The sequence below is a fragment of the Salvelinus alpinus genome, chromosome 28, assembly GCF_045679555.1.
Source record: "Salvelinus alpinus chromosome 28, SLU_Salpinus.1, whole genome shotgun sequence".
NCBI lineage: Eukaryota > Metazoa > Chordata > Actinopteri > Salmoniformes > Salmonidae > Salvelinus > Salvelinus alpinus.
In genome coordinates this window covers 2,548,480-2,574,975 of record NC_092113.1, presented here as the reverse complement: position 1 = coordinate 2,574,975, position 26,496 = coordinate 2,548,480, and the positions used below count along the sequence as shown (strand labels likewise).

The 26,496-nt window shown below is 44.3% G+C and overlaps 2 protein-coding genes across 14 annotated transcripts in view; both read left to right on the top strand.

Annotated features, from left to right (window-relative positions):
- LOC139556944 (serine/threonine-protein kinase WNK2-like) overlaps positions 1–4,831 on the top strand; it is an 85,676-nt gene extending 80,845 nt beyond the window's left edge. For all 10 annotated transcript variants that reach the window (XM_071371116.1, XM_071371115.1, XM_071371123.1 and 7 more), the window contains one exon: positions 17–4,831. In XM_071371116.1, the coding sequence (XP_071227217.1) occupies positions 17–340 (324 nt within the window). In that variant the 3' untranslated portion in view covers positions 341–4,831. The remainder of the gene's footprint in view (positions 1–16) is intronic.
- A 1,528-nt stretch (positions 4,832–6,359) lies between these two features.
- brpf1 (bromodomain and PHD finger containing, 1) lies at positions 6,360–19,869 on the top strand. 4 transcript variants are annotated; one of them, XM_071371144.1, is made up of 16 exons: positions 6,361–6,766; positions 8,059–8,837; positions 10,911–11,100; positions 11,573–11,860; positions 12,789–13,306; positions 13,470–13,668; positions 13,947–14,078; positions 14,208–14,336; positions 14,421–14,874; positions 15,033–15,341; positions 15,541–15,798; positions 15,914–16,061; positions 16,219–16,352; positions 16,695–16,810; positions 17,427–17,581; positions 18,098–19,869. In XM_071371144.1, exons 2-16 carry the CDS (start codon positions 8,104–8,106, stop codon positions 18,279–18,281), a joined length of 3,948 nt encoding a protein of 1,315 aa, XP_071227245.1. In that variant the 5' UTR covers positions 6,361–6,766; positions 8,059–8,103; the 3' UTR covers positions 18,282–19,869. The 4 variants fall into 4 exon arrangements, with proteins under 4 accessions (XP_071227246.1, XP_071227245.1, XP_071227244.1 ...); XM_071371143.1 differs by having other exon boundaries at positions 6,362–6,766; positions 13,470–13,710; positions 16,698–16,810; XM_071371142.1 differs by having other exon boundaries at positions 6,362–6,766; positions 13,470–13,710.
- Positions 19,870–26,496: the final 6,627 nt, after the last annotated feature.

The following is a 26,496-nucleotide window of genomic DNA, read 5'->3' as shown; positions in this document are numbered from 1 at the left end:
CCTCTGGTTCTTCCAGGTGAGATGTCCCATCCCTCCAAACAAGTTCCAGCTGCCTTTGTCGTGCCCGCTGACAGCTGCTTTAGGCCCAGCCATGCCCACTGCCCTGAGCTCCAACCCCTCTGCCATGCTCCAGCCCGGGTACATGGTACCAGCAGGCCCCTACGGAGGGGTGGTGCCCGGCCCCCTATACCCCCAGCAGTGGTCTGGTATGCCCAGCCCTGTGGGGATGATGGGGGCAGCGGGAGGAATGCCCTACCCCACCATGGCCAACCCAGGGGTGCAGGCCTACCCCCTGACCCTGCACAGCCCTGAGAACGTCCCCAACACCAGGACTACCTAACGTGACAACTAGCACCTCCCTGCACCCACTAAACCCCCATCTTTCCCCATCGCCCCTGACGCTCAACACAGACTGCCCCCAGATGTTCCCCTTTATCCCAGCACACTCACATCAGGACTGCCTGACTAACAGGTTTTAACTAATCCTGTGTTGCTAACCTAACTCCACTCTGTCCCCCCTGGTTCTCACTCCAGGATTACAATTGTAACGAAATCAAACTCTTAAAAAGTTTTAATAGAGTGATGGGCTGAAAAATAGAGTAAAGTAGGGCCCACACAATTAAATGCTCCAACAAATGGCTTATGGATCATTCCACCTCAAAGCACAAGAAAGATGATTGACACCCACCATCTGATTGTGTTGAAATGTTTTCTGTAGTTAGAAACCGATAATATTAGCATTCCTGAAAATGTTTGTTGAGATATAATTTGAACTCTGAGAAATTAAGCTAATTGCACAAAATGTGCCATTTTAATTTATATGATTCATATAATCTTCAATAAATATAGTACCTAACATCCGATTTGGACCATAATTCTTCATGACAATTAGTAAGACATGGTATCCAATAATATGATCAAAAGCCACCCTTTTCACAGAAATTAGCCTTTTGAAGTCTCTTGCATAATTTGAATTTTATATTCCTTTTTTTACATTTAACCTTCACTTAACGAGTCAGTTAAGAAGAAAGTCTTATTTACATTGACGGCCTACTGGGGAACAGTGGGTTAACTGCCTTGTTCAGGGGCAGACAGACAGATTTTTACCTTGTCAGCTCGGGGATCCTTTCGGTTACTGGCCCAACGCTATAACCACTAGGTGACCATCGATTTAATGTGAAAGTACTCTGTTTTGCCCACTAGATGCCACTGTTTCTGCTACTGCCACACCCTTTAATCAATTTTGCTGGTCTCTTGTGTTTTATTAAATGGATCACAACATTTTCTTTAACTTTTTGTAGAAAACCAATAGCTTTTGCTCATGATGAAAATAAAGTGTATGGAAATCCTCACAATTCAAGCAAAGTCCTCCATTAAAGTAATTGTTTGTCCTTCTCTTAGGCTTAATCTGTGTCTAGAAAACAGCCCCTCTGTGTGTGGTTTATTCTGTTAAAAAAGGTTTAAGATTAGTTAGGTCATTCCTGTTGAACAAGCAAAACATTAGGCTACAGCAGTTCTAATGGTTTCAATGTTATGGTTTCGAATGGTCTTTAATGGTAAAAGTCCTAAACATAGTGATTTGCAATGGTGTTGGGTTGTAATGGTCAATGTCACTTATCACACTACATATAGAGATGTTTTCTAATATTATTATTTTTTAACATACGACTGCAATGGTTTAAAACGGTATTTTATTAGGATTGTCACATTTGCATCACCAGCCAATTTCTCAAGTTTTTGGGCTTGTAGGAAAAGTCTTCATATTGCACCATAATGATAGCCCTCTCAGGGAGCTGCCATTTGTTGGGCTATTCAAGAAGAGTTAGGTTGAAGCATTAGGTTTCTAAGAGAAGGACAAACTGAATTGCTTTCATGGAGGACTGGCTTGAAGGATGACCACACAATCTATTTTCATCATGAGTAAAAGGTGTTGGTGTTCTACCCAAAGTTGCAAAATAAAATGTTGTGATCCATTTAATAAACACGAGAAACCAATAAAATTGATGAGTATGGCAGTAGCAGGAACAGCGGCATCTAGTGGGCAAATGCTGGTACTTTCACACTAATTTGTGTTAAGTAATGCAAGCTACTTCAATGGCTAATTTCTCTGAACAGATTCACAAGGAATACATGACATGGGATGAAGAAGCAATAATCCAAGCCGCAGCTCCATACTACTTGTCAGACATAGAGAACTGATACTGTATACTTGTTGTTGGGGTGGGATTGGTGTGGGGGGTCTGTGGGTGACTTTAGACCATGTTATTGGATTCCTCATGTCTTACTCAATGATAGGTAGACGTTGGGTACTATATGTATTGAATTTTATGTGAATCCTATCAATTAAAAGGGCTAATTTGGGTGCAATCAATTAGCTTAATTTCTCAGAGATCATTTTTTTTCTTAACAAAATAGTGTTGCGGGTATGCTAATATTATCTGTTTCTAACTACAGAAACTATTTCAGAACAATCTGGGATGGTGGGTGTCATGGCTTGCTGAAATGACATGGAACGACTCTTATGTGTTGGAGCATCTGAGTACTGGTCCCTACTTGACTGTACTACTCACCCCCTCCAGTGTTTCTATATGCAGGATAATCCTGCTCCACTCTTCTCAGATTGTGGTTTGACGCTTTATTAAAGAGCAACACACATGTAAATAGCCTGTGAGCTTGTAAATATCCAGTGTGCGTGTCAATATACTTTATACAGCACCGGGAGTTTTCCTGTGTGTATGTATACGTGTGTACAGTATAAATGTTCTGTGTATGCGTGTGTCCGAGTACATACTGCTTTTAGCTTTGGTCTTGTCTAAACTCTCACAGCCATACTTTATAATATCAGCGGTCACAAATGTGATGTTTTCACCAAATCCGTCATAAACGATAAGTACTCATGTTTTCAGATAGATTTTTTTATAGTTTACTAATGTTTTGTCAACCTTAAAACACTACATTAGAAATCAAAATTCAATGGTTTAAGATGATGGGGCAGGAGACCTGTATTTAAGGTGAAGTTCTCTGGAGGAGTGTAGTGCCTTAAACATTGATTTCTGTCCACATTTTCTGTCCTTTATCCAAGAGATTTTATTTCACGATGGCTTTCTTTCTTTTTTCTTGGTTTACATTTGAATGCCCTTGTAGCACTGCACTATTAACACAGTATATGCTTTTATTCAAGTAATAAAATCATGTTTTTAATCTTTGTTTACTCCCCACCCCTGTGATATTTAGAACACCATAGAGGTGAGATGTACAGTTGATGTACAATTTTTAAAAGTCAAAACTTTAACATTGGGTAGTGTCCTAGGCATAGTTAGAATTCTTAGAATTATCATTCCTATTCAAGTAAGCGTTCCCCAGTGGGTGGAACAATTGAATTTTCATTCTATTTTTATAGAATGAGGGGAACCCGTAGTGTCCAGCTCAGAATGTAGCGGAGAGGCAGGTTTGCCGAGCAAGCCTTAAAGTGCAATTTCACCTATCCACCTAGCTTTCGTAGCGGCCTTCCCACAAGCCTTACCCAGGAACCTGCAACAGGAGCTAGTTTATTTTGTCGCCGTTTAGTTGAACCTAAGTTACAAATCACATTGAAAACAATAACAGCAGTTACAACTGCAAAATATTTTCTGTTGTGGTAAGAACATGGTTCTCCTTTTTTTAGGCACATTATGTGATTTCTTTAGTGCAATCACCAGTTATTATTTACTTGTCTAAAGTATTGCCATTGTTTTATGTTTCTAAGCTTGATTTTGATGCTGCTAGTGTGTCTGAGGTGGATCCACTGTAAGTATGAAAGGGGAGTTGATGTGTGTTTTTATCTGGGCACACGATGACACAGTGGAGTCCCTCCAGTAATAAAACCTTTGTCAGAGGGTGAGTTGTTTTCTCAATGAGATTATGTTCATGTCCAGCAGTGTTATTATATTGCCTTGTCGAAATGAATAAGTGATGTATCTTTTCCTAGGTGGTTATTGATGATAGCCTTGCTTTTCTGTATTGTTTTGAGTGTTTGATTTCTCTGTTCAGAACGAAGCATGCACACTTCCGATGGATACTTGATTTGCACAGCATGACCTGTGCTCTGACTATAGCCCATAATATCGGTTCCAACACACCTATACATAATGAGGTTAACCTCCCCCGCCCCTTATCCTCCTGACCACTGAAGAGCATGTCTGTTATTTTCCATACAGCCGTGATTAACATTACTATACCGCCATTTAGAAATGTCACAGCCACCACCACACCAGTGAAAGGTTGCAGCACCCCAGTCTTGCCAAGCTGTGAATTGTACAGTTTTCCTGTCATTAATATTAATATATTTTGTTCAACTGTTTTGGGATTTCACGTCGGTGTATATTATTCCATCAATTCGGTTTGGATTGGACTTTTTATAGGATATAATGCAGAGTTGTCTGCTTTGGTGAAATACTTGCAGTAGTAAGAGATTTCTGTTCTCTGTTACTCGTATCTGACATTACTGCTACACCTCCCTGTCTGTTACACTTAGTGAGCAGATTTGGAAATGACTCTGTTCGAATATCCACTGGGTGGCAACATTCAGATCCATAGAAACTGATCGTATAGAGCAGATGTGGTTCTCTGTGAGGCATAGAGAATAGTGCCTGTTCTGATCATTGCATTTCTATCAGTTCTGAGTAACATTGCCTCATTGAATATGCCTGTAATTGTGGAAGGCTTGCACTAAAGCTCTGTGTCGGATTGCTTCTGCCTGCTGTGTATCACTAGATTACCTTACCAACCCAGTCAGCGCACTCATCACAGACTGTACATGTTTAAAGAGAAATAAACATTATTTTGTGCTTGATGTTGATGTCTCTCCTTTGTTCCTCAAGAATCTAGATCTATTTAATATCTCTCATGCTATTTTTTTTTCGTAAAGATAAAAGAATTAACCCATCTTTCTGTACAGATGTGATCCATTTTTGGGTTCCCTTCTTAACCTCCATTAACACTTTATTGGGGAAAGTACACTATATTATGCACACTGCTTTTTCCCCCAGGTTTGTCCAACTGACACAACCATTTCTCTGCATTGTGGAAACCGTTCCACTTCAAATCCTTGGCCAATGACTTCAATTCATGAGGTTAAATATTTCAATGCCTAATTATCTTTCCTCCAGAAAAGAGTCGGATTTTTAAATGGTCCTCCAGTGAAAATTCAGCCCACCTCCACTTTTGGACAGTCTGACTTACTATTTTTGTATTAGCACCATGATAAAATTACAGTTATTACATTTGGCCTACATTACAACATTACTATTTTATAAGTGTCAAATTACAGTAATGTATATATGATTGGCCCTATTTTTATTTAACTAGGCAAGTCAGTTAAGAACAATTTCTTATTTAGCCTACCCCAGCCAAACCCAGACAACGCTGGGCCAATTGTGCACCGCCCTATGGTACTCCCAAACACAGCTGGTTATGATACAGCCTGGAATCGAACCAGGGTCTGTAGTGACAGATGCAGTGCTAGAGGTGTTAGACTACATGGACTGCTGCGCCACTCGGGAGCCTATAATAAACATATTTTCCAAATGACAGCCTATAGTGACCAAATCAAATTTTATGTCACATACACATGGTTAGCAGATGTTAATGCGAGTGTAGCGAAATGCTTGTGCTTCTAGTTCCAACAATGCAGTAATATCCAACGAGTAATCTAACCTAACAATGAAAATGTATACTGAACAAAAAGTTGCTGAGGAGTATTTCTGGGTGTGATAACGCCCTTTTGTTGTGAAAAACGAATTCTGATTTGCTGGGCCTGGCTTCCCAGTGGGTGGACCTGGCTCCCAAGTGGGTGGGCCTATACCCTCCCAGCCCACCCATGGCTGTGCCCCTGCCCAGTCATGTTAAATCCATAGATTAGGGCCTAATTAATTTATTTCATTTGACTAATTTCCTTCAATGAACTGTAAATCAGTAAATTCTTTGAAATTGTTGCATGTTGCATTTGTATTTATGTTCAGTACCTATTTGACTGTAGCACTATGATATTTAATAAATAATGTCCCTTTGCCAGGCTAGACTGTTCAAATAATCAATTTCAAAACCATCAGGCACGTGTGAACTTATCTATGATTTTTCATATTCAAATTTAAGGCGCAAACCCTCCCTATATGATTCACGTTTCCATTTTGGCAGATTCGCAAATGACAAAAAAAAAACGAAATAAAAAACATGATCTTAGACGTGTTAATAAAAATGTAATACAGCCTATTTTATCCCCATGTTTTTTGTCTTTGGACATTCTTTAAAGTGCATATTTATCCAGATGTATATTAAAAGTTGCAAAACGGATCATTAGATTCGCCACACAGAAAAAGAACAACAAAAGGAAGCGAATTACCTTTTAATGGTGAAAATGTGACGCCACTTGACTAGGCGTCCATCGAGTTTCAAAATTGCATCTTCCTCAAACACAAAATAATGGTACACATCGAAATTAGGGCCTTATTTCGACAAAAGCACCAAAGAACAAATACTCTATTTGACGAAAGTGCCCACACGCGCCTATGGCGTACAGCAGTGGCTGCCGCTTTTGTTCGTTGGAGTTCCTGAATTAATACCATCACAATGAAATAACTAGGACATTGTGTTGTTTTTAAACCATTTACCCCACATTTCTCATGATCAGATTGGGTTTTATAGGATTAATACATCGATCTGCAATCGTCCCATTTACCGAGCTGGAGTAAGATATTTTGCAGCACCCAAGCTTCAGGAGCCCTGAGTAGTAAGTGTTTATTAATTCAGAGCTAGATTGGCTATGTATTCGTGGTGTCTAGAGATAAATAGGCATACATCCGTAAGGTGTTTTATGAATTTTGTAAATTGTAATTATTTGTGCTTTGATTTTTGTTACAATTTGCTTTTCGAATCGTGTCAGATCCTTTAGCAAAATACGAAGACCCAGGATTCTGAGTGCCACCTTATCATAATGATTGTCTATTTATCTTTCCCTAGTAGTGAATGTAGAACTGTAGGTTTTTCTTTAGTTACATGAATCGGTAGCGATCAGGTGACCACAGAGTGTTATATTGTAGTGGCTGATCAGGGTGAGGTCTAAACATTGTGGAGGGAAACATTGTAGCAAGCTGAATGTGTCCCATAACTGGAGCTGTCTGTTACAATGCATCACCTCTGGTTGTTGTAACCTATACGATTGGTTACAAAGTTTCTCAGGCTTCTATAGATACAAAAGTATCATTTTGCTGAAAACTACCAACAATAGTTGCAAGGTAGCTGCTACACATAGCTGCTACACATTCCTTGGATCTTTGAGCACGTGAATGGAACATGTCATGAGATTACGCTATCCAAATCATGGGCTAATCAAACAAAAAGAGACATTCATATCATTGATTATCTTATACGTTGATTGGTTTGCCATAGTTGTATATGGTACTTCAGGTAAATATGTTTCTTCCGTGAGAGTGGAGGCTATGTCCAGGTGTTTAGAAGTTTGCTTTTTGATTGATAGACAGCTTCTGGTCGAATCAACCTTGAAATGCATCTGTTATCTGTAATCCAACATTCCAAACGTGTATCTCAGCTGTCAAATCGATCAGGTAGCTATCTAACTACCTTTTTGTATGTCTTCAGTTTAAGATTTAAATCTGTTTTGATTTGAAAAGTAAGTGGTATGATGAGCAATATTGCAAGTAAAATGTAATTTGCAATAATTAAAACTAGCAAGAAAAATGGATGCAGCTTTCGGTACCATGGTAAAGTTGACAGCTCTCCAGCCACGTGCCTGCTGTTGACAGGGTCTTGTTTCCTTGAAATCGGCAAGACAACATGGCATAGCTTTTAGGATTTCAAAGGGCTGAAGGCAATGGACACATTCTTTGTTGTTTTCGACATAGACTGACTACTTTATGAACATAATACTACCCACTGGCATGTCTGTGTTTTAATAATGTTGGAGTCAGAGATGGCAAAAAGAAATTAGTGCAAAATTTACATCAGGGTGCATCATCTCCCCTCCTCTCTCCCTCTGTCTATCTATCTCTCTGTGTGTCTCAGATGTAAGCTTGAACAGCTCCTGTCCCAGCAGTGGCCATCTGCACAATGGGGCTGGACTTTGACGTGAAGACTTTCTGCCACAACCTCCGGGCCACCAAGCCCCCTTACGAGTGCCCCGTGAAGACCTGTCGCAAGGTCTACAAGAGCTACAGCGGCATCGAGTACCACCTCTACCACTACGACCATGACAACCCCACGCCTGCGCAGGCCATGCCCCAGAAGAAGAGAAAGGGGCGCCCCCCTCGAATGTCCCTGATTGGGGACGGAGAGGGAGGGGTGGGAAAGGGAGGTGGGCTGGGGCAGGGAGCGAACACCCCGGGGAGTCCTAACCGGTCTGAGCGCTCCCACTCCCCAGGCAGGGAGACGATGACCTATGCCCAGGCCCAGCGCATGGTGGAGCTGGAGATCCATGGACGCATCCACCGCATCAGCATCTTTGAGAACATTGACGTGGTGTCGGAGGACGACAGCGGGGCCGAAGACCCTCCATCCTCGGGTGGAGGGGGATGTGGGGGAGGGGTGTGTAATGGGGGAGAAAGCGGGGGAGGAGGGAGTGAGACGGGTGGCAATGGCAAGGACAGGCATGACACCCCTGCTGCTAACGCAGGGAAGGCCACATCTAAGTCTGGGAAGCACAAGAGTAAAGAGAAGAAGAAGGAGGTATCATCGCACCACCACAGTGCTTCCTGTGGCCCGGCGGTCAAACTGCCTGAGGTGGTATACAGAGAGCTGGACCAAGAGAGGCCTGACGCACCCACAAGACATTCCTCCTACTACAGGTCAGTTGCAGTACAACATGACACTCATCCTACTACAGGTCAGTCACAGTACCACTTGACATTCATCCTACTACAGGTCAGTAACAATACCACACGACACTCATCCTACTACAGGTCAATCGCAGTATCACACGGCACTCATTCTACTACAGGTCAGTCACAGTACCACACAACACTCATCCTACTACAGGTCAGTCACAGTACCACACAACATTCATCCTACTACAGGTCATTCAAAGTACCACACAACACTCATCCTTCTACAGGTCAGTCACAGTACCACACGACAATCATCCTACTACAGGTCAGTCACAGTACCACACGACACTCATCCTACTACAGGTCAGTCACAGTACCACACGACACTCATCCTACTACAGGTCAGTCACAGTACCACACGACACTCATCCTACTACAGGTCAGTCACAGTACCACACGACACTCATCCTACTACAGGTCAGTCACAGTACCACACGACACTCATCCTACTACAGGTCAGTCACAGTACCACACGACACTCATCCTACTACAGGTCAGTCAGTCACACTTCCACATGACACTCATCCTACTACAGGTCAGTCACAGTACCACACGGCACTCATCCTACTACAGGTCAGTCACAGTACCACACGACACTCATCCTACTACAGGTCAGTCACAGTACCACACAACACTCATCCTTCTACAGGTCAGTCACAGTACCACACGACAATCATCATACTACAGGTCAGTCACAGTACCACACGACACTCATCCTACTACAGGTCAGTCACAGTACCACACAACACTCATCCTACTACAGGTCAGTCACAGTACCACACAACACTCATCCTTCTACAGGTCAGTCACAGTACCACACGACAATCATCATACTACAGGTCAGTCACAGTACCACACGACACATCCTACTACAGGTCCGTTGCAGTACCACACCGGTACTCATCCTACTACAGGTCAGTCGCAGTACCACACAACACTCATCCTACTACAGGTCAGTCAGTCACAGTACCACACGACACTCATCCTACTACAGGTCAGTCAGTCACACTACCACATGACACTCATCCTACTACAGGTCAGTCACAGTACCACACGGCACTCATCCTACTACAGGTCAGTCACAGTACCACACGGCACTCATCCTACTACAGGTCAGTCACAGTACCACACGGCACTCATCCTACTACAGGTCAGTCACAGTACCACACGACACTCATCCTACTACAGGTCAGTCACAGTACCACACGACACTCATCCTACTACAGGTCAGTCACGGTACCACACAACACTCATCCTACTACAGGTCAGTCACAGTACCACACAACACTCATCCTACTACAGGTCAGTCACAGTACCACACGACACTCATCCTACTACAGGTCAGTCACAGTACCACACGGCACTCATCCTACTACAGGTCAGCCGCAGTACCACACGACACATCCTACTACAGGTCAGTCACAGTACCACACGACACTCATCCTACTACAGGTCCGTCACAGTACCACACGGCACTCATCCTACTACAGGTCAGTCGCAGTACCACACGACACTCATCCTACTACAGGTCAGTCAGTCACAGTACCACACGACACTCATCCTTCTACAGGTCAGTCAGTCACAGTACCACATGACACTCATCCTACTACAGGTCAGTCACAGTACCACACGACACTCATCCTACTACAGGTCAGTAACAGTACCACACGACACTCATCCTACTACATGTTAATCGCAGTACCACACGACACTCATCCTACTACAGGTCAGTCACAGTACCACACAACACTCATCCTACTACAGGTCAGTCACAGTACCACACACCATTCATACTACTACAGGTCATTCAAAGTACCACACGACACTCATCCTTCTACAGGTCAGTCACAGTACCACACGACAATCACCCTACTACAGGTTAGTCACAGTACCACACGACACTCATCCTACTACAGGTCAGTCAGTCACAGTACCCTGCCTCGGCTGGTGGTATTGAAGTTATCCATGTCCAAACTCTATCTCACTCTAATTCTTTCTGCATCCTCTCTCCCCCCACACTTTTCCCTCCCTCAGGTACATAGATAAGTCGGTAGAGGAGCTGGATGAGGAGGTGGAGTATGACATCGATGAAGAGGACTACATCTGGCTGGACATCATGAATGACAAGCGGCGTAGTGACGGGGTGACGCCCATCCCCCAGGAGGTGTTTGAGTACCTCATGGACCGGCTGGAGAAGGAGTCCTACTTCGAGAGCCACAACAAGGTGATAAACAGTAGATACACTCTGTCTCTCGCTCTGAGTGACAGCTTTTGTGTCAGTATAATAGACTACCAGTGCAGCAAATGCCACTGGCTGCTGTTAAGCTTTCTTGACTTGGACATGCATGGCTAATCTTTGTCTAACCAGCTGCTCTTAGCGAAAATGTCTTTGGAATACCTTTTCAAGCTAATAGGTTATGTTTAGAGTTTACACTTCCTCTTCCAATTCTATTGTGGGGAGGTCAAAATAATGAAAAACTACCTACCAAATATATTTATTTAAAAATTATGATTCATTCTCCTTGCCATTATCATTCACTTGATGATAAGACAAGACGTGAACACATCTTTGTTTGCTAAGGTATGATGGGGTCCCTGGGTTCCCGGTTTGCCTGGGCAAGAAAAGGTTGAAGACCTAAATGGGTATCCCCTTACCCTCTCCTCTTTTCTTCTCCCCCTTTTCCATTCTCTCCCAGATGGACCCCAGCGCCCTGATCGACGAAGACGCCGTCTGCTGCATCTGTAACGACGGCGAGTGTCAGAATAGCAACGTGATCCTGTTCTGTGACATGTGTAACCTGGCCGTACACCAGGAGTGTTACGGAGTGCCCTACATCCCTGAGGGCCAGTGGCTGTGTCGCCGCTGCCTCCAGTCCCCTAGCCGGGCCGTCGACTGTGCCCTATGCCCCAACAAAGGCGGAGCTTTCAAACAGACGGATGACGCACGCTGGGCCCATGTGGTGTGTGCCCTCTGGATCCCTGAGGTGAGAGTGTGTGTGAGGGTAATAGTGTTTGTGAGGGTAGGAGTGTGTGCAAGGTAGTTATTTGTCTTTTTGAACAACTAATTGACCGACGTCGGTTCAATTATTTGAATTCCATTTCATTCGGTTTTGCGAGCTCAATGCGCAGTTTCTCTAGAGATATATCAGTTCAAGCCCGAACTGTGCGATGTCGTAGGGAGTTGTAGTTGCCAACAGGCCAATATTCACCGTAATCACCACGTTTTTCTGTACCAAACTAACTACAATGACCACAATCCGTTGCGCGCCTACTTGTCCGGTCTGTGTGGGGAATACACAGAGACGGAGAGAAGAGACAGAAGAACACCCAATCGAGAGGGATAGAGAGCAGTTGCTTGGTGAGGTATCCTACCTGAAAATACGTGATCTATGTGACTGGTAGTTGGCATTTAGCAGTCATAAAAGTATGCCTTATTTACTTTGAAGAACTGCTACAAACGAACACAAAATTCAGACAGCATAAGCAGTAGATCTACTGAGATGACTTGGAATGAAATAATAAAGTCCTCAAATAAAACACATGGAATATACACAACTGAAATACTTGATTGAAGTACTATGAATACATTATGGTTAAATGGTAAGCTGTAATGGGCAGTCATGCCCGTTATGGTACTTTTATTCATTGTTTTATTCTGTGTTGTTACAGCATTCAGGCCACATTTAATGGGTTTTTTTGGGGGGGGGGGGTCAAAATGAGCTCAAAAGCACTAATTTCTGAGCACTAGTGCAAGAGTAGGAGTGTATGTGTGAATGCTGTGCTTGAGCTGTGTAGTGACAAACCGTATGATCGTTTTGATGCTTGCCATGTCTGCATCTAGTCTGTCCTGTTGACAATCCTGTTGCAATCAATGTGACTGATCTCCTCACCCCTTTTTCTCTCTCCCCTAAGGTGTGTTTTGCCAACACTGTCTTCCTGGAGCCCATCGACAGCATCGAGCACATCCCCCCGGCGCGCTGGAAGCTCACTTGCTACATCTGCAAGCAGCGCGGCTCAGGCGCCTGCATCCAGTGCCACAAGGCCAACTGCTACACAGCCTTCCACGTCACCTGTGCCCAGCAGGCCGGCCTCTACATGAAGATGGAGCCTGTCAGGGAGACCGGTGCCAACGGCACCTCCTTCAGCGTCCGCAAGACCGCCTACTGCGACATCCACACCCCGCCCGGCTCTGCACGCCCCATCGGAGGGGTGGGAGGGGCTAGCATGGGCTCCTCCCACAGCGAGGGCGAGCTGGAGGAGGACGATGAGCCCAGTATAGGTCACGATGACGACTCCAAGGGCTGGAGCTCAGAGCGGGCCAAGAGGGCCAAGGCTAAGTCCAGACTGAAGATGAAGAGAGCCAGGAAGATACTGGCTGAGAAGAGGAATGCCGCACCTGTGGTATCTGTGCCCTGTATACCCCCACAAAGGTACACACACAGTGTATACACACACACACACACACACACACACACACACACACACACACACACACACACACACACACACTCACTGCAGATACAAAGGCATTACAGATTCAGACATCACGTCCTCTCCCAGTCTCTACCATCTCCCCTGTGTGTTCGTCCCCAGGCTCAGTAAGATCACCAGTAACCTGACGGTTCCCAGGAAAAGCCAGTTTATGCAGCGACTGCATAGCTACTGGACCCTGAAGAGGCAGAGCCGAAATGGAGTCCCTCTGCTGCGCCGGCTCCAGACCCACCTGCAGTCGCAGCGCAACACAGAGCAGCTACAGCCACAGCCACAGGCGCCAGAGTCACCGGTTACCACGGTAACCACCACACAGTCTCTGTCTGGCGGTGTTATCTCAGCGGTAGGGAGAATACTACTGGAAGCTCTGCATGGGTTTGGACTGATGTATGTGTGTGAGAGAGAGTTATGTAAATGAGAGGGTTGTTTGATTCTGCTGTAATGGTGTGAGTGTGCTGCTACATCCTGATTAACTGTGTTACACTGCCAAACGAACAACGTGTGTGTGTGTCTGTTCATTTTGAGTGTGTGTTACATTGCAAATGTGTGTGTGTGTGTGTGTGTGTGTTGGTGCCCCAGAGGGACAGTGAGGAGAATAACTTGGCTCTGAAGGAGCAGCTGAAGGCATGGCAGAGACTGAGACATGACCTGGAGAGAGCCAGACTGCTGGTGGAGCTCATCCGCAAGAGAGAGAAACTCAAGAGGGAGACAGTGAGACACACACACACACACACACACACACTCCTCACATCCACGCTTCAAGCACACAGTGCTTGACATCTGGCAGTTTGCACAGTGAGCAGTTTTTTTTTTTTAACAGTGTGTGTGTGGAATGTGTAGATCAAGGTGCAGCAGATGGCTCTAGAGATGCAGCTGACTCCCTTCCTGGTCCTACTGAGGAACACCCTGGAGCAACTTCAGGACAGAGACACCAGCAACTTCTTCACCGAGCCTGTCCCTCTGGCTGAGGTAACACACACGCACGCACACACAAACGTTATTTGCACGCACAGTGGCTGGTGGGCTTTAACCCTGACCTCTTTTTCTCCTCAGGTGCCAGACTACCTGGACCACATCGAGAGGCCTATGGACTTCCAGACCATGTGGAATCTACTTGAGTCTCACTGCTACCTCAGTTTCGAGGCTTTCGAGGCAGACTTTGGCCTCATTGTCAACAATTGTCTCAAATACAACGCCAAGGACACAGTGTTCTACCGCGCCGCTCTGCGCCTCCGGGAGATGGGCGGGGCCGTGATCAGGACCGCCCGCAGACAGGCTGAGCGAATCGGCTTGGACTATGACACAGGCATGCACCTCCCCCGAGAGCCCAGCCCGGACAGCCAGCGTGACAGCCAGCGTGACAGAGAGCATGACAGAGAGCGTGACAGAGAGCGTGACAGAGAGCGTGACAGAGAGCGAGACCGCGAGAGGGAGAGAGAAAGGGACAGGGACCGAGAACGAGAGAGGGACCGAGACGGAGACCGGCCGCTGTCTTCCAATGAGGAGGGTGAGTGGCTTGAAGTCCTGTTTTACCACCAGCTTTTCTACTTCCGCCTCTCCCCCTTTCTCCTTTTCCTTCAGTTGCACTCTTCCAATGAAGTTATTATGTTGCTGTATAGCCATTTGGGATTCTGTACTTGCGTTAAATCTCTCTCTGTCTCTTAGACCTGCTCTTACCAGAGAACCGGCGGCGGCTGCCATTGGAGGAGCAGCTGTGTTTTCTGCAGGCGCGCTTTGATGAGGTCAGCTCGGGGAAGCACAGCATCGGTCGGTCGCGGCGGGCCAAAGCCCTGAGGAAAGAGATGACGGTCATCAAGAGGAAACTGGCCCACCAGAGAGAGGGGGGTTCGGGCATGGGGGGCAGGGACTCAGGGGGCGGAGGGGACAGGGGACCATCCCTCCCTCATCACCCCTCCTCCACGGGACGCCATGACGAGGGGGAGGAGAGCAGCAGTCAGGAGATCAGTGGCAAGGGTGAGACTGAGGGTATATTTAAACAAACTCACAGTAAATACACTCTATGCATTCATATGAATGCATGAATAACTGTTCATAACTATCTCACACTGGCCTACCCCTACCATACTGGTAATTAATGCCCAACTCTCCTTTTACGAAAGAGGGATATATAATATACTGTACTTCCATTTTCTCTTCCTCGTTCTCTCTGTAGATCTAAGTGCATCGTCCTCGGCTCTAGCTCCAGAGGTGGGACGTCGTACCTCTGTCCTCTTCTCCAAGAAGAACCCCAAAACGGCCGGACCCCCCAAGAGGCCGGGCCGCCCCCCTAAGAACAGAGATGCGGGGGTAAGCCCTAGTCCGATAGGTCCCCCCCAACTGCCCCTCCTGTCCCCCCCTCGGCAGAGGAAGAGACCCCGCAGCCCTCACAGCAGCTCCAGCTCCGAGAGTGACAGTGACGACCTCCTTCCGAGTGAGACACGCGCACAATCACACTTCTTACATTGTTATATTGTCGTTACTCTTGTTTTTGAAGTTATGACTCGGGTCAGTCTAGTAACTGTAATGGTTATGACTCTGTCTCCTAGGTCTGCCCACTAACGGTTTTGTTGGGGGCAACCAGCCGGTGACAGAGAGTTTTCGGGTGTACAGGAATGAGAGGAGCCTCCCTCGGTCCAGCTCGGACTCTGAATCCACCACTAGTAGCAGCAGCAGCGCTGCCTCTGACAGAACCAGGTAATTATAATAATAATTATTATAATATAATCCACACACAATGGCATTCATACACAGTCACATAGTCAAACACAACTGAACTTACACACATTTTGGTTTAGGGTGAATAAATGACTTTTTTTTATTGTCCTTCTCTTTATCTCTCTCTCTCTCTCAGTACCACTCCGTCTAAGCAGGGCCGGGGGAAGCAGTCATTCTCTCGTTCCGCCTTCCAGGAGGACAGCAGTGAGGAGACATCAGGGACAGAGAATGACTCCTACTCTGTGGGAGGGTCACGCAGTGTCTCACACTGTGAGTGACACACTACACACACACGTATAGGCATGCACTTATCTTCATCTGTTGCTCCACCTCTACCTCTCCTTTTCCCAAAGAGTGTGTGTGTGTGTGTGTGTGTGTGTGTGTGTGTGTGTGTGTGTGTGTGTGTGTGTGTGTGTGTGTGTGTGTGTGTGTGTGTGTGTGTGTGTGTGTGTGTGTGTGTGTGTGTGTGTGTGTGTGTGTGTGTGTGTTTAGGAGGTGAAAATAGTGTTTTGCGTGTTTCTGTGCTAAAAAAATGTATCACCTTTTTGGGCCCTCAAACAGGTATGCAAACTGGTATGTGTGTGATTCTGATGTATCGTGTGTTTCTCTCAGTAGGGTGGGGCCGGGGCCGATCAGGTTGTAGGATGCCATCAGATGACTACTCTTCCCTTGATGCTCTGGACCTGGTGTGGGCCAAGTGTAGAGGCTACCCTTCATACCCTGCTCTGGTAATCCAGCAATGGATGGACACACACACACATTAGGATAAACCGTGGTTGAAATTTCTGTTCGGCCACAAAGAGGCAGAACATCATACTTCTCACACCATATTCATTTAATTTAACCCCTTTTTCATGGGATCCAATTGGTAGTCTTGTCTCAACTCTGCAACTCCCGTATGGACACGGGAGAGGCAAATGTCGAGAGCCATGCGTCCTCCGAAACACAACCCAACCAAGCCGCACTGCTTCTTGACACAATGCCCGCTTAACCCGGAAGCCAGCTGCACCAATGTGTCGGAGGAAACACCGTGCACCTGGTGACTGTGTCAGTGTGCACTGCGCCCGGCCCGCCACAGGAGTCGCTAGAGTGCGATGGGACAAGGACATCCCTGCCTGTCAAACCCTCCCTAACCCGGACGACACTTGGCCAATTGTGCACCCAATGGGTATCCCGGTCGCGGCCGGCTGCGACAGAGCCTGGACTCATACCCAGAATCTCTAGTGGCACAGCTAGCACTGCGATGCAGTGTCTTAGACCACTGCGCCATTCGGGAGGCCCCTTCGCACCATATTCATGAAACTATCATATATCTACCTCTAACCCTCCTCTTCCCCCCTGTAGATCATAGATCCTAAGATGCCCAGGGAGGGGGTATTCCACCGAGGGGTCCCCATCCCCGTGCCCCCCCTGGAAGTCCTGAAGCTGGGGGAACAGATGACCCAGGAGGCCCGGGAACACCTCTTCCTGGTTCTCTTCTTCGACAACAAGAGAACCTGGTCAGTACACTGTTTTTTCTCTTGATACGGTCTCTCTTTCTGTTATCTGTGTTTATTTTTTCCCTCTCATTGTTCCCACTCCTTTTCCTCTTTCTCACTCCACTCAAACCTCTATCCCTCTCACACTCTGGTAGAGAAGTGGTGATTTGAAGGCCTCCCCTTCTACAGCTCAGGTTCTTACTCAGTGGAGGCAGCGGTTATCAGCAAACCTCTGGCTGCAGTCAACAGCGTGCAGCTCAGCAGCTTTTCACTAGAGCTTGTCAAATGGCTGTCTTCAAGTAGTACAAGAACAAAGGGAACTTTTCTTGACATATAAATGCAAGAAAGCAAAAAAAAAAACAGCGCTCGTCAGCTGAAGTGGGTCAGGAGTGGTTGATGAGGATGCTTTGCGAGAGAACAAAGAGATAGAAAAAAGATTGTTTTAGGTCACAGCTCACACGGTAGTTGCTATTATATCTGCAGAAGCTACTACCCTGTACTGTATGTCCCTGTGTGTGTTTCTGACCATGTCTGTAGGCAGTGGCTGCCGCGCTCTAAGCTGGTTCCTCTGGGGGTGGACCAGGAGCTGGACAAGGAGAAGATGCTTGAGGGAAGGAAGTCAAACATCCGCAAGTCAGTGCAGGTGGCCTACCACCGTGCCATGCAGCACCGGAACAAGGTCCAGGGAGACCCCAGCAGTGACACCAGCGACAGCGACTGAGCACACACACACACACACGTCTTTGTTGGCCTCCTGTTGTATTGATAGGGTATTATTTTCAGGTCTGTGTGTTGATTGATATACCCTGTGGCCTTGGAGAGCTATAACCTAGCACCCAGCACACAGGAGAATCAGTGTGCCGGTATAACCTATTTGAAAGCACATGCAACATCCTTTTCTCTCTCTCACACACACACACACACACACGTACGTTGTTGACACGCACAGTGGTATTTAATCTGAGATGTAAAATATGTATTTAAGAGAATTGAAACAATAAGGGTATTAAGAGGATGGAAGACAATGCTATGCCCAGAATCATGATGGAAAATTGTCCTTGTATGTGGTTGATATGAGGGTTTACCAGCTCCTGAAAAACAGGATCTGCAAACTGAGGGTTGTAATCACACAAATATGCGCATACACACTTGTATACAGTCAGGTCCAAAGTGATTGACACCCTTGATAAAGATTAGCAAAAAATTCCGTATCAAATAAATAATACAAATACTCTGCGATATTGTATGCAAAAAATATTCAAAAATATATTTTTTTATACTAATACAATTCCTCAGAGAAAGAGATTTTGATGGTGGCGGTAAAAAGTATTGGCACCCCTATTTTCAATTCTTGATAATGGCACTGAGCCTTTTAATAAAATGTTTTCTGAGATTGGAGAACACATTGGGAGAGATCTTCGACCATTTCTTATTTTATGTTCAGTTCACCATTTCTTTGTGGATTTTGATGTGTGCTTGGGGTTATTGTCTTGCTGGAAGATTCACTTGCGGCCAAGTTTCAGCCTCCGGAGGCAACCAGGTTTTTGGCTAAAATGTCCTAGTACTGGGTCAATTTGACCTGGGTCAATTTGACCGTTCCAGGACCAGTGGAAGCAAAATTAGCCCCATACAGTCGAAGATCCACCACCATATTTTACAGTAGGTATGGGGTTCTTTTCTGCTCACGCGTCCTTATTTCGATGCCAAACCCACCACTGGTGTACGTGGCTAAAGACCTCTATTTTACTCATCTTTATCAAGGGTGCCAATCATTTTGAGCCTGACTACATTCAAACAGGGAAATGCATACACACTCACACAAAGCTCTTCTCATACGAAAATATACACACACCCCATTGTGTGCACTTATGGTTTGACAGTACCACTGGTCCAGCAACCCCTCTGCCGCCGCCCCCTCTTACCCTATGTCCAATCACGGCCCAATGGAGCACGGGGTCGGATGGCATGGTAAACAACTGAGCAAATCATTTCCCTCTGTTATTTATTCCGTCTCCCAAGGACCTCCAGTCTTCTCTCCACTAGTCTTAACTGACCGTCTTCACAACATTGCATTGTGCAGTCGTTTTCTCTACTCTTCCTTTTTTTTTGTCGCCTCTGTTTACATCTCTTTTTGTTCTCGTCTGTTGTACAATTCTGTCTGCTGGTGAATAATGAGGACTAATGTAAATGTGGATATGATGAAACACGCCAGCCTCACTGTCTGTTCTAGTCTCAGGCCAATGGCTTTAGAACTTTTATATATACAGATTACATAAGATAGAAGTTTAATAAAATAATTGAGTTTTGTACACCTTTGTTCTGGTCTGCTCTCTTTTGCCTGTTAATGTGCGTGTCTGTGTATGTGTGTACGACATTGCCGCCTTTCCCTGCTAAGTTCAAAAGTTCTCTCGATCGAAATATTTCAGCAGAAGGCAGCGATCACATCTAATCACATTTAATTACATGAGTACATACTTGACATGATACAAACAGTGGTGAACAGCAGGACCAGAGGGGTGTACTACAAAGCAGGGTCAATGCGTTAGCCAGCTAACTATGATAATCAACCAGAAATAACGATTTTCTGGTTCATTAAGATAAAGTGATGTGTTTTTCGTTTTTGAATCAATTAGACCAAGCCCATTTCAAGCTTGTTTTTAAGAAAAATCTGTTATTTCATTATATTTAGGCAAGTTAGCTGACTAACTCTTTGATCCTAATTGTAGTATAACCCTCTGGGCTCTTAACTTGCTCCTCAACCTTCATTTCCCTGTTGTAAGCAGGAAGTTAGAACATGTGGAAAACCCCCTGTGTGTTCTTCAAAAGCCCTGTTCTTCCCTTCGGTGGTCCTCAACCAGGATTATTAATGAGTGAGTGTACTTACCGCCATGCTTGACCTCCATCTCTAAATCTGACTGCCTCGGCTGTCACTCTCACACACTGACAACAAAACCATCTTCCTGCGGCCATGTGTGGGGGTGTTGAGTGAGTTGGTATGAACAGGGTGTGTCAGGTGTTGAAATTGGACACAGTCAACGCTCTCTGGTGGCTTATTTTTCATCATGACTCCTGTCTGCAGAAGGAGGGTGTAACTGCCAGGACACAAAGACAACACTCCGGTTCTGCTGGTTCCTAATCATGAAACCTAGATCCATCTTAGGCCTACAGGACATACACACTAACAAGGTTTCATTTCACAAAAACACTTACTACTGTTACACATAATTACTGATTTATGTTGTGACACTATCACCTCCTGGTTACCCTCTTGAAAACAGTAGATCCTGTGAGTTACGTGAGACCATGTTTTTTTCACTGTGGGGGAGGGCAATGTAGAAAAATATATATTGAGTGTGTGACCGTTCCCAGAAGACTTGAAAAAGCCTTTCAGTGGAAATATTTGTGGAAAAGTACATAAACATGCAACAACATGGTGGGCCCTGATGGGAGGTTTTCATGAATACCAATGCTGGGGTGAATTTGATAAGAGACTGCATCTGTGAAGACAGATGACCCACTCTTCTAAGGATCTCTGTTTCCTGCCCTAAATCCCCCACCCCTGTTTACAGTCATAGGGAGGATGAGTGGGAGCTGGAAGAACTGATAGATATCACCCAGGGGTTTGGTCAAAGAACAGATGAGATGAAAGAGCTGTGTTGACACTGATGTTTTTCTTCAGTTGACAGTTCATGAGTTCTTTGATATCTCTCTATGCAAACCCTGCTACTGTTTCCACAACAGTTCTCTCTGTACTATACCTTGTTGTACACAGTGTGTGTGTGTGTGTGTGTGTGTGTGTGCGTGCGTGCGTGCGTGCGTGCGTGCGTGTGAATGGATGAGCTCTCATTTGTTGAGGTAGATGTTGAGGTAGTTGTGCCTTCAGAAAGTATTCATACCCCTTGGCTTATTCCACATTAAATTCGCTTTAATTCGCTCATTGCGCTCTAGCGACTCCTTGTGTCGGGCCGGGCCCCTCCAGGCTGCCCTCTGTTGTCGGATGAACAGTGTTTCTTCCAACACATTAGTGCGGCTGGCTTCCGGGTTAAGCGGGTGGGTGTTAAGAAGCACAGTTTGGCGGGTCATGTTTTGGAGGTCGCATGACTTGACCTTCGTCTCCCGAGTCCATATAAATATATATATTTTCAAAAATATGAAGAGTGGTACTCAGTGATGATTTGGATTTGCCCCAAACATAAATATTTTTTTAATTTTATATTTATATTTTTTAATAGATCAGCTTTAATATTGCAGATAGATTGTAACTTCCATCAATGTAATTGTCTCCATCACTGTAACGATGTGCGCTAAGAGTCGGGAAGCAAGTTCAGGGAGTGAGTGATTTAATCAATAAACGAAACATAATACAAAACAAGAAACACGAACAATGCACAGACAAGAAACAGAAACAGAAACAATAACGCCTGGGGAAGGAACCAAAGGGAGTGACATATATAGGGAAGGTAATCAAGGAGGTGATGGAGTCCAGCCCTGAAACCTGAAGGATCTGGAGAAGGTCTGTGTGGAGGTGTGGGCCAAAATCCCTGCTGCGGTGTGTGCAAACCTGGTCAAGAACTACAGGAAACGTATGATCTCTGTAATTGCAAACAAAGGTTTCTGTACCAAATATTAAGTTCTGCTTTTCTGATGTATCAAATACTTATGTCATGCAATAAAATGCTAATTAATTACTTAAAAATCATACAATGTTATTTTCTGGATTTTTGTTTTAGATTCCGTCTCTCACAGTTGAAGTGTACCTATGATCAAAATTACAGACCTCTACATGCTTTGTAAGTAGGAAAATCAGCAGTGTATCAAATACTTGTTCTCTCCACTGTATATCTCACTAGATCAGGGTATTTAATCCTCCATATATACACTAGTTCCAATATATCCATGACATTCATGATTTCCTTAAGAGCATGAGGGTGATAGTTTGTAGTGTGATTTCCTTTACGGTCCATTGACGTATTTAAAACTGTATTATAATCTCCCACCATAATAATAGTCTTGTATTGCTTACAGGGTTGATCATTTTATATATACATTTTCAAAGAAGCGTCGATCATAACTATTTGGTCCGTAAAGGTTAATGAGCCATATCTGTTTATGGTCCAAAAAAATATATTAAATCATCCATCTACCATATGGATCTGTTTGGACAATTTGCACAATCAGATCAAAATTATTGTTAATTAATATCGTCACCCCTTTTGAGTTTCTTTGCCCATGGGAGAAGTATATTTCATCCCCCCCCCCAGTCCATTTTTCACTCACCTTCATCTAAAATTGTTGAATGAGTTTCCTGTAAATAGTAGAATGCATGTTTTGGAATATTTGTATTCTGTACAGGCTTCATTCTTTTCACTCTATCATTTAGGTTGGTATTGTGGATTAACTTCAATGTTGTTGATCCATCCTCAGCGTTCTCTTATCACAGACATTAAACTCTCTAACTCTTTAAAGTCACCATTGGCTTCATGGTGAAATCCCTGAGCGGGTTCGTTCCTCTCCGGTGACTGAGTTAGGAAGGACGCCTGTATCTTTGTAGTGACTGGGTGTATTGATACACCATCCAAAGTGTAACTAATAACTTCACCATGCTCAAAGGGATATTCAATGTCTCCTTTTTAATTTTTACCCATTTACCAATAGGTGGCCTTCTTTTTGAGGCATTGGAAAACCTCCCTGGTCTTTGTGGTTGAATCAGTGTTTAAAATTCACTGCTCGACTGGGGGACGTTACAGATAATTGTATGTGTGGGGTACAAAGATAGGGTAGTTATTCAAATCATGTTAAACATTATTATTGAACACAGACTGAGTCCCTGCAACTTATTATGTGACTTGTTAAGCAAATGTTTACTCCAGAACGTATTTCGACTTGCCATAACAAAGGGGTTGAATACTTATAGACTCAGGAAATGTCACCCTTTCATTTGTTATTTATTTGTAATAATGTTTAAAAAAAAAAAAATGTTTTTAACTTTGACATTATGGGTATTGTGTGTAAGCCAGTGATAATTTAATAAATGTTTAATTCAGGTTGTAACACAACAAAATGTGGAAAAAGTCAAGGGGTGTGAACACTTTCTGAAGGCACCGTACGTGAGTCAGAGAGGGTACAGCACATCCTGTTACTTCTTACAGGCAGAATGTGTGTGTGTGTGGATGTGTTTGACTATATTTGTGGGGACCAGAAGTGTGTGTGTGTGTGTGTGTGTGTGTGTGTGTGTGTGTGTGTGTGTGTGTGTGTGTGTGTGTGTGTGTGTGTGTGTGTGTGTGTGTGTGTGTGTGTGTGTGTGTGTGTGCATACACTGCCGTAGCGCAGATTGAAAAATGAATTTTCTACGTAACAGCATACTATTCAGTTAACCAATAGATCTTTTATATATACAGTATACAGTATTTAACAGGTAGTATATTTATATTAGGCTACACATTGGAACCCGGACTCACTATCTGGGCTATCCGTCTCATCACTCAGAGACTGTTCACAGAAGGAGGAAAGTTACTCTCACTAGAGGAACAGTCACTACTCTCTTAGAAAAAAAGGCTTTCAAAGGGATTCTCGGCTTTTTGTATCCAAGTAGAACTATTTTGCGTTCCATATAGAAACCTCTGTGTAAAAGGTTCTACATGGAACTCAAAAGGGTTTGACCTAGAACCAGAAAGGGTGCTTCAAAGATTTCTCCTATGGGAACAGCTGAAGAACCCTTTTATGTTCTAAGAATGTATTCTCAAGGCCATTGCCAGGCCCAGGCAGTGCAGCCTTGTCGCATAGACGAGACGTAATATAGTAAATGTAAATCCGGGACACTCAAATTAGAATGTTATGTTTGATATGGTTACATAAGACAGAAGATTTCCTGGTTGCTTAAATTGTAATAGTTAATTAATAATTTAAGTTTGTCAAAAGACAAGCAAGTATAGTGTAAAGAATCATTGTACCATCTAAACCGCTGTGAAATATATTTTCGATAACCAAAAATATTGTATTTTCATCTGTTAGAAGCTGGTGTGCAAAACTGAAAGTAAAAGATGCAAAAACTAAACTTAAGAATGGGAAGCACACATAGCACACATTGAACAGATCTACCGCTTCTTAGACTTGCGTTCAATGAGCATGATAGATCTATAATGCACATTTCTATGTGAATTTGGTCGGGTCTCCTAAAAAGTTATATATTACAGCGTTAAAGCAAAAACGAAAGTAGGATGGTTGGTCAGGGTGGATGCTAATTAGGTTGCGTCTTCAAATCTCATCACCAAATCTCATCACCAACAACTTTAGAATTTTAGCTAATTAGCAACTTTGCAACTACTTAGCATGTTAGCTAACTCTTCTCCTTAACCGTTTGACATAACTCCTAACCTTAACCCTTAGCCTAGCTAAAGTTAGCGTTAGCCACCTAGCTAGCATTAGCCACCTAGCTAACGTTAGTGACAACAAATTGGAATTCGTAACATATCATACATTTTGGAAATTCATAACATAATGTACGGATTCAGTTCATAGCATATTGTAGGAATTGCAATTCGTAACATATCATACGAATTGTAATTCGTAATATATTATATGAAATGGATGATGGACATCCACAAATTAATACATTAATACAAAACGTAACATATGATACTAATTGTTGTGTCCCGGATTTACATTTACTATGTTACGTGGGTGGCTGCTAATGCTAGATGCTGCATAAGTAGGTCTACTAGCTTTTTGCAGTGTTTTTGTGCATCACTTGGTCTTGCCTTTTGTTTCTCCATCTTGAACAACGCACTCACTCTCCATCCGGATCTGACCTGATCCACCAAACTTTTTTTTTTTTACTGCTGAAATAAGGTAATTAGATTATTAGGTACACCACCCTATTCACGAAAATGGCTCGCTCCTACACATACGTGGTCGTGGCTTGCTATATACAGCAGGCAGACAGGCACACACGCATCAAGGCATTCAGTTACTGTTCGATTGAACGTCGTATGATCGTTTGTTCTCAGAAATGTCTGGCCTCCTAGGCTTTTCACACATCCAGTCAACGGCAGTCCTGTGGGTTTAAACAGTTCGTTGATGAGAAGTCTAAGGAGAACGGCAAAAGAATTGTGCAAGTTAACAGGCGTACCATAAACGGGCAAATAATGGCGCAGTACAACAGTGGTGTGTAGAATGGCATCTTCGAATGCACAACTGGTTGGTCCTTGTCACCGATGGGCTATTGCAGTAGACGACCACACCTGTTCCTTTCCTATCTAGCTAAAAACAAGAAGAAGCGGCTCCAGTGGGCACGCAATCACCAACAGTGGACAATTTAGGAGTGAAAAACATTGCCTGGTTTGACAAATCCCGGTTCCTATTGCGTCATGCTGATGGCAGAGTCCGTTTTTGGAGTAAACAGTATGGCCCCATCCTGCATCGTGTCAATGGTACAGGCTGGTGCCGGGGGTGTAATGGTGTGGGGAATGTTTTCCTGGTACACGTTAAATCCCTTGATACCAATTGAGCAACGTTTCCACGCCCCGAAGAATTCAGTCTGTTCCAGAGGCAAAGGGAACAGGGTTTAAACCCTCTACTAGATGGATGTACCTAATAAACTATTGTCTGACTGACTTGCATACTACCCATGTAGATTGGACAATACAAACACTTTGCTTGCTACATGTAGAAATAATTAATTAGACACTCCAATGCTTCCTACAGTTGTGTCAAGTTGTCTGGATGGTGAACCATTTTGATTCACACAGGAAACTGTTGAGCCTTAAAACCCCAGCAGCATTGCTTTTCTTGACACCAACCAGTTTGCCTAGCACCTACATTTTCATCAGAGCAGACACTCTTTTCTGGAGCAACTTACAGTAGTGAATGCATATATTTTCATATTCTTTCTTACTGGTCCCTCATGGGAATTGAACCCACAACCCTGGCATTGCAAG